Here is a 12,290-nt window from a genome sequence, read left to right as displayed (position 1 = left end):
CTTGTAGTGAAGCTGGGTCCTTGTTGAGGGGAGATTGTGTCTTTGTATACCACCACTTCCACTTCTCAGGATCTCTTGGCCCTGACTTCATGCGTTTTGCAGATCAGGAACGGTGAGGACCTCTAACGGAAGAGGAGAGAGGTGAAGAATATGGATGACACATTATCACAGCCTGCAAAAGAGAGACGGGAATGCCAGCGCATGCCCACATGTATGTGCTTTTGTGGCTGTTGCTTGTCACCGCAAGTCTGGGACCGCTGAGGCACGCTGCGCTGTGCAGATTGGCCTTTGAGCGCGCGACAGATTGCATGCGCCTCCCAAGCGGGGGCGTGGCCACGAGAGTGGGTGTGGCTTCTCAGAGGTGGGTGGGCCTGCCTCGCCGTAAGAAGGCAAGTTAGCTGCCAGCTGCGGTCAAGAGCCCGCCACTCTATGCGCGATGCTGTTCTGGACTGCGTTCAGCCTGGCTTTGAGTTTGCATCTGGCGCTGGCGCGGAGCGGGATAGAGCACAGTAAGTGTGGTGGAACCGGGATTCCAATTCCTGACAGCCCATCGGCTGCTGCCCACGCAGGTCATGCCTGTCCAGGTGCAGTGGCGGGACGAGTGGGCGGGAAGGCGGGGGGGAGGGAGGAACGGGTGGGGCGCATAGCAGCACCTTAACCACCTGCGGTGGGCGCCCCCAAGCACTCGTTCACTTAACTGAGTCCGCGCTGCGCATCGAGCGCAGAGGCCACGATCTGCCCCGCCCCGCCCCGCCCCGCCCCTCAGGCCTGGATAGTGGAGAAAGATGTTTGAGAGGCCTTTGTGCCTCAGTTTCCTTACCTTTGAAAGGTCCCAAAGTAGAAAGAAGGGAGGTAAGAGGATTGGAATGGCCTCACAATGAGGGGGAAGCCTGAAAGCCAGGACCAGAATCCAGGCACCCTGAGAGCCCCTGCGTACTTGAGACTTAGTGATGAAAGGTCTCATCAGTACTGATCAGTATCCGCAGGGCTGGGAGAAAAGGGGATAAAAGAGGAGGCTCACTAGATAATGGTTGGGCCCCCAGGCTGTTTCGGCTGGGTATATCCTGCTTTCTTGGTACAAACGAAGCAGAGAATGGGGGCCAGACGAGGGGAGGGGTGATGTCATCTTGCCATTCCAGCTTGTCCGTATGGTGGGTGGGAAGGGCTATACAGTGTTTCGTCTTCCCCATCCCCTCACATTTGCTCTCCCATCCTCCCTTATTGTCTCCATTGCTGTGCATGCTCAGAGCCCATTGCTTCTGCTGGAAGTTGAGCTACCTAGCTTAACTCCATCCTGGAGGTGGCCCTTCTGAAAACCAAGTCTAGGGAGAGCAATGCTAGGCCTGGCCCCCTGGCTCCACCTGCATGCAATGTGTATTGAGAAAAGTGTCAGCACTCATATAAGGAACATGAGGGTCGCCCATGGTGCTCTAGGTACATGGGCGTTGTACAGTCAGGAACCGTTGGAGAGTGTGGGCCTTTTGTTGGCTTATAACCCCATTCTGGGGATTCTACTACCAGTACCTTTGGGCAAAGGCAAGCATATGCTTAAGGGAGTTCAGACTTTTGGGGGTGGCTCTGCGCTGGGCATGGGGCTGTACCGGGGCTACCACCTGGACTATTTTCCCTTGTCTTTTCCTCTAGGTGCCGCAGCATCAGCCCCCCAGGGGGACCTGTTGTTCCTGCTGGACAGCTCAGCCAGTGTGTCACACTATGAATTCTCAAGGGTTCGGGAATTTGTGGGGCAGCTGGTGTCTACAATGCCTTTTGGTCCTGGGGCTGTTCGTGCTAGCCTGGTGCATGTGGGCAGCCGACCACACACAGAGTTTACTTTTGACCAATACAGTTCAGGCCAGGCAGTAGAGGATGCCATACGTGCCGCATCCCAACGAATGGGTGACACCAATACGGGCTTGGCACTGGCTTATGCCAAAGAGCAATTGTTTGCTGAAGTAGCGGGCGCCCGGTTAGGGGTTCCCAAGGTACTGGTGTGGGTGACAGATGGGGGCTCCAGTGACCCCGTGGGCCCCCCTATGCAGGAGCTCAAGGACCTGGGCGTCACTGTCTTCATTGTCAGCACTGGCCGAGGCAACCTGTTGGAACTGTCGGCAGTTGCCTCGGCTCCTGCCGAGAAGCACCTACACTTTGTGGATGTGGATGATCTTCATATCATTGCCCCAGAACTTCGGGACTCCATTATTGGTAGGTGGGAGAGCCAGGGCCCATGATACCCGAGCTGACCGCTCGCTCGCTGCAAGGGGAGGGCCTGGGAAACTCATGAGCCCAATGCCTGTGTGGATGCGGATGCAGCAGTGGGGAGGTGATGTTCTCTGCATGCTGTCCAGGGACATATTCCTTCTGGGTGCCTTCATGTACCCCAACAATTGGGCTGTAAAGGGTAAGGCAGGCCTGAGGGACCATTTCAAGATGGGGCTCCCTGGCCGATGAACTGAGGGCTATTTTGGGTGGGGTATGTGGAGCTGGTTTTCTTTCACTCAGGTCCATCGTGGGGACTGCTGGGTGAGCCAGGACAGGGAAGACAACACTGTAGGGGCCTTAGCACCAGCTTTCTTCTGGACTTCCTATAGCTGATCTCCCAAAGAGAAGAGGCTAGAGACTAAGGGCCTGTTGGTTGGCTTAGCCTGTGGTAGGCACTGAAAAATGCTACCATTCCAGGGTAGCTTTCTTACCAAGTCTCTTACTGTGGGTTAATCATCTACACTAAACAAAAGGGGGTTGGTCTGTTGGTTGGAAAGGGTGAAAGGTCTGCCTCGAGAGATTTCCCAGGGACATCACCTGGTAGCCCCTGGACCAGATGAACTTGGAGGGGGCAGAAGGGGAGAAGGCTGTCATCCAGAGATAGATATTAGGGTGGGACACTAAGATCAGAATCGGAGTGAGAGGCTGGGAAGGGAAGTAAGTGCCCAGCTGACCAAACTTAGCACCCAGCATCAGCAAGGAAGAAAGCTGTCCTTCACTACTGTTCAGAATACGGCTCGCAACAGATTTTGTGCTGGCCACCCAGTCTTAGGGGACTGGTCCTCTGTTCTTAGATAGTACTGCAGAACCTGCCACCTTTGAGGGACTTTCATCCAGGTTGTTTTTCTGTGAGGAGTAGCCATTATATCTTAACAGGTCTGAGTTTGAGGACGAAGTAGGCAGGAAAGTTTATGATGGGGCTCAGAGCTGGGGACTGTACCCTGTCCTTCTACCGACCCTGTCCCACCTGTAGTCGTTAGCACCTGCTGGTAGTGAACACCCACCTGGCTCCTGCCTCTCCTTGGCAGAAAGCCTCACGGGCCTTACCGGGGCTCCCCTCGGGGTCAGAGAGAGCCCCACTCTGACACGGAGAAGGCAGCTTCTGTCCCCCTGACCACAGCGCTACACCATCCTTAGATGCGATGCAGCCACAGCACCTTCGTGCCTCGGAGGTTCTGCCCAGTAGCTTCCGCCTGTCCTGGCCACCCCTGCTAACAGTGGACTCTGGTTACTACGTGCTGGAGCTGGTGCCCAGTGACAAACTGGTAGCTGCCACGAGACGCCAACAGCTGCCAGGGAACGCCACCAGCTGGATCTGGACCGACCTCAACCCAGACACAGATTATGAAGTAACGCTGCTGCCCGAGTCCAACGAGCGCCTACTGAGGCCCCAGCACGTGCGAGTACGCACGCTGCAAGGTGAAGCAGGTGTGTGTGTGTGTGTGTGTGTGTGTGTGTGTGTGTGTGTGTGTGTGTGTGTGTGTGTGTGCTGCACCTCCTGGGAGGGCAGGGTGGCATGCGAAGGGGCGCCCCTCCAATCAATCACCCTTTTCATCCGCAGAGGAGGCCGGGCCCGAACGCATCATCATCTCGCATACCAGGCCGCGCAGCCTCCGCGTAAGCTGGGCTCCCGCGCTTGGCCCGGACTCCACTCTCGGCTACCACATCCTGCTCGGGCCTCTGCGGGGCGGCGGCTCCCTGCAGCGCCTGGAGGTGCCGGCGGGCTGCAACAGCACCACGGTCCAGGGCCTGACGCCCGGCACCGCGTACCTGGTGACGGTGACTGCCGCTTTCCGCTCTGGCCGCGAGAGGGCGCTATCGGCTAAGGCTTGTACAGCCTCGGGCCAGCGGACCCGTGCCCCGCAGGCGGGGCGGCCGGAGGCCAGACCTCCGGAGCCGTGAACTGCCTGCCCCGCCCACCCGAGGTTCCCTCCTTCCCTCGCTCCGTGAGGGAGGCGCCACCGCTGCCTTTTCTCGGGGGGTGGGACGGGGTGGGGCGGGGTGGGGATGGGGTGGGGAGATAGGGTGCCGGTCCTGCCTTTGACCCGCGTGACTCCTCCGGTGGCTCCTCTACTGGTCGTGCTGGGTGCCGTCCCCGCCTGACTCCCGGGAACCCTGTGGCCACCCTGGTAGCCGCACGCTCAGTGGTCATCCTCTCCGGTCGCCAGTGGAGTTGAGCAGCGTTTGGCGGGGAGATGGACAGTGTCTGAGGGCAGATTGAGGACCTGAGACCCAGGGCAAGCAAGCATTTAGGAGAGGAGGCCGCAGGGTCTCCTACCTGTGCCAAGGGCCGGTCCCTCTGGTAGTGAGGACTCTGCATGGCCTGGAGGGAGTGCGCAGGACCACTCAGGTCCCGCTTGTTCATAGAAAGCCGGTGAAAGAACGGGAGGCTGGTGCAGGCAGGATTGGGTTGCTGAGGGAAGGTAGGGTTACAGATGGGTATTAGGAGGCTGATGTTGCCAAGTAGCTTTCATCAGAATCCTCTGCCAGCCTAGAGCCCAGTACCTGTCAGGGACACTGGCCGTGCCTTCCTGCCCAGGACCTGCACTTGCACACACCCCCTTCACCCCCACTATCAGTGGCTGGGATACAGTCTTTTCGCAGGAACGTGATGAGACCTTAGCATTTAGGGTGTTGGGGATAGGAGACCCCCCTCCCCCGCTATGTCAGGCTTTAAGGGCGGCTTCTGTTTTAGTGTAGGAAGGAAGCTTCATAGGAGACAGGAACAAACAACATTTCCCCTGGGAAAGTTCACGCCAAGGACTCTGCAACATCTAACCCGAAGGTGTCATGTCGGTGGGCTACCTACCACCTGACCTCACCTACTACCCCGAGGCTTCTGACAGATTGCTGAGGATGGTCAGAAACAGGCTTCCCCTCAAGTTCCCATTCAGGCAGAGCCTCTCCTCCCAGAATCACTTGCCCCAACCCAAGCTCACCTTTTCCCTCTTCCCCACTAACGACCCAAACTCTGAAATACATTCAAGTCAGTTATAAACTGTGCCTGCAGTCTCATTAAAAATGTTTTATTTTTCCAGTAGGGTGGTAGTGGCGCTCGCCTTTCGTCTCAGCATTGGGGAGGCAGGTCGGCAGCATCTGTACTCTTATCACTCGGCCTGCTCTCCCTCGTGTTCCTTGTCGTCTGTGTCCCAGGGCCTCACTTCTGGAGTAGTTTGGAGTAGTTCAAGCTGCTGCTTTTACAACTTGGAGGACAGGAGGCTGCTTTGCGGGGCATCCCCATCACAGCCTGTGGTCTGCTGCCCACTCACTGCCTCTGCTTACTATGGCTACTCTAGTGACTCCCAGGAACTAAAAATATTGGGAGAGGTGGGGTGGGCTTTGGGGCCCTACACCGTGTCTGAGCCTACCAGGGGTGGCTTTCCCGAGAACTTGCTTACCCCAAGAACCTGAGGGAGCATTGTAGGGGTTCACCCTGACCCCCAAAGAAGCACTGCCCATGCACTCAACATGCTGTGCATTTGTGGGAGGTAGCTGCTTTTGTGACGATAGCTTGAGATACAGGGCAGTAGCCTGCTGGCCCTAGCCTCTGGTGGTGGTGGTCGTGGGGATGGGTCCCCTCTCCATGCCTCCTTGTTAGGCTCAGGAAGCCTGTGCATGCACCTGCGGGCTTCAAGCCAACATCCTTACCTACTGATCAATAGTTGGCCAAAGGGCTCAGAGATTTCCTCTGACCTCGGTTACCAGTCCAGGGTCTGAGGTCATCTGAGTTCAGGACAAAGATTCAGGTTTGGCACATGTGCCCCACAACCCCCTAAAACCCAGATATTTCTCCAAGCCATTTGTGTTCTCAGATGATTGTAGGCCAGGGTCTATTGGCCCTGGGGGAGAGCAGTTTCCCTTCCACACTGCATCCCCAGGCCTGGTTTATAGAACACTAAACAGGTAGCAGAATACCAGTGTCATTTCTTAGTAGCTCCCCCAAGAGAACCTGAGTAACAGAACTCACTCAAAATATATCTACTCTCATGAGAAAGTGGAACAGGCAGGAGCCATGTATCTGACAGCCAGAGTCCACTCCCCACAAATCCTTGGTATAAGCTTCTTGACCTAATGCCGGCACCATCTATTTTCAGGCGGTAGAGGCGAAAGCCTGTACCCCCACTTGCATACCATAGAATGCCTCTACTAGGGTCCTCAGCTCAGAGAGGCTGCCCTTGCATTGTTCTAGGCACGCCATTTAAGATCAGTGCAGGCCCAGAGGATGTCTATAGGAAATAGATTTTTTAATTTATTTATTGTGCAAGTATATGATGTATGTGTATGGGGGGGGGTGCATGCCTGCCATGGTCCACATAGAGGTCAGAGACAACTTTATGGAGTTGGTTCTCTCACTCTACTTTTACATGGGTCCCAGAGTTTAAACTCCAGGCGGCAGGCCTGTGTGGCAGGTGTCTTTATCTGCTGACCATGTTGCCAGCCCCAGGAAGCAATTTAGTGGGATAAGATTTCCGTATGAGCTGTTTGCCACATGCATGGACTACCCTCTTCCCCCGTGTTCTCTCTGGTTCCAGCTCTATTCTCTGGGTGTCTAGGATAGTGAGCAGTGGCAGATGCCATCCTAAACTTAACGTACATGCCAAGAATGGCCGCTGTGCTTCTCGGTGTGTGCCGGAACACCAGAAAGGGCTAGTCTGTGGTTGCTCCTGGTTGAGATCTATTTGAAATGAAGCAGCCAGGAAGCTGGAGAAGGACTGAGACTATCCTGGATACTGTGTGGAGACCTCAGCAAAAGCTGCTGTGAGTGCTGGCATCCATGGACTTGGGGCCATTTCACACTCAGAGGGCAGGTGTGCTAAAACCTGCATGCTTTTCTCGGATCTCTAGCTGTTTGTGAGAAGGCCAGATGGTGGGACAGTCTGGATCTAGGTCCCCAGGAAACAAGTTGTTCAAGAGTGGCTGTGTAGTTAAGGACTGCTCAGTAAAGCTACTACCATCTTGGAGCTGGGCAGATTCTAAAGTACCAGTAGCGAAGGCTGTTGAACCCCCAGAAATGTAGCCCTGAAGTCAGCCTCCTCCTGGGGAAGACAGGACAATACAGGAAACCTGAAGCTCAGATGCAATAGCTGTGTCTCTCCTGCTTTTTTCCTTAGGATGAAATGCTCTTTTTATTGGGGGAAAAAAAAAGGAAAAGAAAACAAAACTTCTGGCTGGGTGATAATGGTGCACATCTTTAATCTCAACCTTGGGAGGCAGAGGCAGGCAAATCTCTGTGACTTCAAGTCCAGCCTAGTCTACACAGCAAGTTCCAGGACAGGTTCCAAAGCTACACAGAGAAACCCTGTCTTGAAACAAACAAACAAACAAACAAAACAAAAACAAAAAACCCACGACACCCCCCAGTGAGGGGGGGAAAGAGAGAATATATCACTTAAAAAAAAAAACCAAAGGGGGGGGTGGAGGTTCTTGCTTTGGCGGTGCACATACTAATATTAGAACATTGTGGAAAAGATTAGCATGACACTCAAATTCATGAAGCATTTTTACAGTTTAAAAAAAGGGGGGGGGGCCTGGAGAGATGACTCAGACCTCATAGATGATTTAAGATTACCAAGTATGATTCCCAGCACCTACACTGGGTAGCTCACAATCACCTGTAACTCAAGCTCCGGTGAAATCCAAAGTTTCTTCCCTCTTAGGGCACCTGCACTCATCTGTTCATATACGGATGTATACACAGTATTAGAAATGAAATAAATATGGGGCTGGAGAAACAGCTCAGCAGTCAAGAATCACTTGCTGTTCTTGACAAGCACCTGGGTTCAGTTCCCAGCCCCCATGTCAGACAGAACACAACTAGCTGTAACTCTCATTACACACCCTGACACCCTCTTCTGGCACCCCTGGTACCTCTATGCACATAGTACAGACAAACATCCACATTAAATGAATGTGTAGCTCTGTCTCTGTCTCTTTCTCTCCCCCTTACTTCCTTACCTTCCACGAATGACACTTCTACCAATAAACTTTCCATATAAGTCACATATAAGTCACTTTCCATATAAGTTTACACAACAAATGTGTAAAATAAAACAAATATTTTGTTTTAAAAATTTATCATTTGTTTTTGAGACAGGGTCTCCCTATGTAGTCCTGGCTCTCAAACTTCTAAAGGTTCCCCTGGGATTAAAGACAAGTATCACCAAGACTAGCTTAAGACCATATTTTGTTTGTTTCAAAAGATTTATTTATTTATTTATTTATTCATTCATTCATTCATTCATTCATTCATTCATTCATTTATTTATGTATAGTAGTGTCCTTCTGCAAGTATGCCTGAAGGCCAGAAGAGGGCATCAGTTTCCATTACAAATGATTGTGAGCCCTTATGTGATTGCTGGAAGAGCAGTCAGTGCTCCTAATCTCTGAGCTGTCTCTCCGGCCCTGTTTTTTGTTTTTTGAGACAAGGTTTCTCTGTGTAGCCTGGGCTGTCCTGAAACTCACTCTGTAGACTAGGCTGGCCTCAAACTCGGACATTTGCCTGCTTCTGCTTCCCCAAAGCCGGGATTAAAGCTGTGAGCCACCAATGACAGGCTTAAATCAATTTTTAAAATGGAAGAAAAAGAGACAAGAGGCAGGCAGATCTCATAGTTGGAGGTCAGCCTGGTCTACAGAGCGAGTTCCAGGACAGCCAGGGATACACAGAAAAACCTTATCTCAAAAAACAAGAGAGCCGATTAATATATTTTCCTTTCGAGGGGAATGCGGTGAGATAGAGGTACCAGACAGAACCCAAGCTCGGAGGCTGTCCAACCTTTTAGGTGGGAGCAGGACCCATTTGAGATAAGGTATTGTGGGAGGTATGAAGTTTCTGTAGGGCAAGAATAATCACCAAGTGCTCCTTTCACAAAAGCCAGTTAGCTCGTTGCAATTAAATATGGCATTGCAACCAGAGAGCTTTTTAAAGAAATAGCCCTCAGGGGCTGGAGAGATAGATAGCTCAGTGGTTAAGAGCACTTAGTGTTCTTGCAGATGATCTGAATTAAGTTCCTAGCACTCACACAAGGCAGCTTACAAACAATCTCTAACTTTAGCCTGGGGGATATGCCTCTAGCATCAATGGGAACCTGTAACTCACAAGCACACACCCCTACACATAACTAAAAACAGTAAAAAGAAACCTTAAGAGACCTTCATCCAAATTAAAACAATAATTTAAAAAAGAAGCAGCCCCCCATCTCCACCTCAACAGGTGGTAGCAGCTTGCCTGAGATGCGGCAGGAAGTAAGAGTGGATTGATCCTCATCTGCAAGCTTGTGATGGGCAGTACTGCTCAGCGGAGGCTGGAGCCGTGACCTGCTCCATGCTTCCAAGGCTTGGGATGTTGGACCCTAATTCCGGGGTCCTGATGGGCCGGTGGGAGAGGCCCGCGACACAAACACCAAAACCAGGAGATGCAACAAGCAAGAGGTGTTTATTGAACGGGTGCATACTCGGGTGACAGCAATCTCGGGGAAAGCTGCACACCCCTCAGAGAGTTCAGGCTCCTTTTTATACAGACAAACTGCAAATCAGCACACATGCATGGGGCACAAGGTGACTGATTACAAAGTATGATCTCATGTTTGAGAGGTCACCCAGGTGTGACCTGTTCTTATTCAAAGGATAACCCAGAGAATGACTTGGAAAGTCCCCAGACTGTCCGTTGGCCAGGACTGACCCAGACGGGGCTGTTCATCTGGTATCATTTGTTCCAGGGTTGGGGGCCTGTTTCCTTGTTGTGGGCCAAGACCTGTGAGAAACTTCTTTCATACTCTGGCTTTCTCTTGGCTGCACATTTAGAGCCTTCAGATATTCCGCAAAGGTTTGATGATTCAGTAACTAGCCCTATTTAACAAGATCAGCCTAGCATATAACCACTAGCCCCATCACCATAGTAACCTTTCTTGTTCTCATAATTTCTGGTCTTTCCACCCATGTCATTGTCTGCTCTTTGTGATTTTCTATATTCTGCTTGTAAGAACTATTTTCCTTATTCTTTCCGACATCCTTGCTCTGAAAATTAAAGTCTTTCAGGGACTTCACCCCCTGATGTCAGATCATCCATATTTGCCACAAATGCACCTGAGCTCTTCATAGACGATTCCTAAGGGGCCCATCCACAGCACCTCCTGGAGCATCCAAGGACACAAAGACACACTGGTGGCCATAAACTTGGAAAGGTAGAGAGCATCTGAGCGCTAGGATCAAGGCCACTCATGATGACCCTGGCGATATGTATATCAATGGAGTTAACTTCAGGGTCTCAGAGGGGGGACCTCAGCTGGGTCCACCTGACCAGAGGGCCTGATTTGAGGTCACCATGAACAGGTAACTTATTTACTTAAACACAACTCTCAAGTAGGAATATGAGCTACTTTGGCTAATAAGAAAGCTCGGGTTCAGTACTAAGTCATTGTTATCCTGGGCCATCAATGACAAACCTGTCATCTCTCTGAAACATTGCATCTGTAAGACTGGAATTTGTGCCGGGTGGTGGTGGCGCACGCCTTTAGTCCCAGCACTCGGGAGGCAGAGGCAGGTGATTCTGGTTTACAGAACGTGTTCCAGGACAGGCTTCAAAGCTACACAGAGCTCGAAAGACTGGAATTCCTGCTTTGGTGGAATTAGCAGACTGCATCCTATTCTGGAAGGATTTTTTTTTTTTTTTTTAAATCTATCTACCGGGTTAGGGTCTGCCTAGGGATGGCAGGCGCAGGTCATGCATGCTGGCAGGGGTAAAAGCAGGCTGTAAATGAGCTGTGGTGAATGTGAGCATGGTAGGAACCAGGGGGTCCTTCTGGAAGCTGGATAAGAAGACAGGATGGAGGGACTGGCCTCATCGGCAAACAAGAGTATCATCAGCATAGAACATCACATTTGTCAACGAAAATGATAGCAGCAGATAGAAAACGATTCTATTCGCTTTCATTTACTTAAGTGTCTTCAGAGTGTCTCTGTTGTAAGAATAAGACTGTAAGGCGTAGAGTCAGCTGTTGTAACTCAGCCCTCTTAGTGTCGACCAACCAACCTCTCCGCTATCTGAGGCAGGGTCTTGCTGTGCAACCCAGACTTGCCTCATAATTAAGATCTCTGCCTCAGTCTCCTGAGTGTGCAGATTACAGGTATACGGCACCACCCAGCTCACTCTCTCTGAAGCAATCACCAAAGTCTTAAGACAGTAATCGACTGTTTTTCTTCCCTCTCTTCTCCTCTTCCTTCTCTTTTATTCAATACAAAGTCTTGCTATATTGCTCAGACTAACCTAACTCCTGGGTTCAAGGGATCTTCCTACCTGTATAAGCACCTGTGGAGAGGCTTCAGATCCCTTAGAGCTGCAGTTACAGGTAGTTGTGAGATGCCTGATGTTGTTGAAAATAAAAGTGGTGGTGCTTTAATCCCAGCACTTGGGAGGCAGAGGCAAGAGGTTCTCTGTGAGTTTGAGACCAGCCTGGTTTACAAGAGCTAGTTACAGGACCACAAGAACGACACAAAGGAACCCTGTCTAAACAAAAATAAAAAACAAAAAACCCAACAACAACAAACAAAACCACAAAATAAATAATAAATAAAAGAATTTTAAGCTTTGTTCATGTTTTCGATCACTTAAAAATATCTATCTACTGTCTCAGTGGAAAAGTCATTTTTGTGAATGCAACCAGTTTTACCAAAGAAGCCTGGGACCAAGATGCTAATTTGGAGAATGTGGGTTCCCTAATAACAACTGCCCTGTGTTCGTGCTAATTTCCTCCTACCCAAAGGTTAGGTCAGCCAGGCCCTGGACCAGAGCACGCACGCGGCTCAGCAGGTTTCCAAGGACCACTCAAGAGCTAACGACCAGAATCCTAGAATACCTACCGTCGGTGTAGGGTGCCTTCTGCGGGCTCTGGGGTATGTGGGTGTGGTGGTGGTCTGCCTGGCTTTCTAGCTTGTACTGCAAAGCAGCATGCGAATTGACCGCACGGGTTGCCAAGACACCAAAGAGGAAGGAGCTCAAGATACCGCCTTAGCAACAGAGGCAGAAGTCTGGAGCA

At 51.4% G+C, this 12,290-nt stretch overlaps 1 protein-coding gene across 2 annotated transcripts; it reads left to right on the top strand.

Annotated features, from left to right (window-relative positions):
• The first annotated feature begins 315 nt into the window (after window positions 1–315).
• Window positions 316–4,176, top strand: Vwa1 (von Willebrand factor A domain containing 1). Of its 2 annotated transcripts, none has more exons than XM_051173907.1 (4): window positions 316–584; window positions 1,645–2,202; window positions 3,397–3,678; window positions 3,821–4,176. In XM_051173907.1, the coding sequence occupies exons 1-4, from the start codon at window positions 437–439 to the stop codon at window positions 4,159–4,161; spliced, it is 1,329 nt and encodes a 442-aa protein (XP_051029864.1). In that variant the 5' UTR covers window positions 316–436; the 3' UTR covers window positions 4,162–4,176. The 2 variants fall into 2 exon arrangements, with proteins under 2 accessions (XP_051029864.1, XP_051029865.1); XM_051173908.1 differs by having other exon boundaries at window positions 332–509.
• The last annotated feature ends 8,114 nt before the right edge of the window (window positions 4,177–12,290 follow it).

Source organism: Phodopus roborovskii, unplaced genomic scaffold, assembly GCF_943737965.1.
Source record: "Phodopus roborovskii unplaced genomic scaffold, PHOROB, whole genome shotgun sequence".
Taxonomy (NCBI): Eukaryota; Metazoa; Chordata; class Mammalia; order Rodentia; family Cricetidae; genus Phodopus; species Phodopus roborovskii.
This window is presented reverse-complemented; position numbering and strand designations above follow the sequence as displayed.

Excerpts from the sequence above, each read along its gene's own strand:
- Vwa1 (XM_051173907.1), top strand. The coding sequence starts at position 437 with ATGCTGTTCTGGACTGCGTTCAGCCTGGCTTTGAGTTTGCATCTGGCG. Across the intron at positions 2,203-3,396 it reads ACTTCGGGACTCCATTATTG|ATGCGATGCAGCCACAGCAC; the intron begins GTAGGTGGGAGA and ends CACCATCCTTAG. Across the intron at positions 3,679-3,820 it reads GCGAGTACGCACGCTGCAAG|AGGAGGCCGGGCCCGAACGC; the intron begins GTGAAGCAGGTG and ends TTTCATCCGCAG.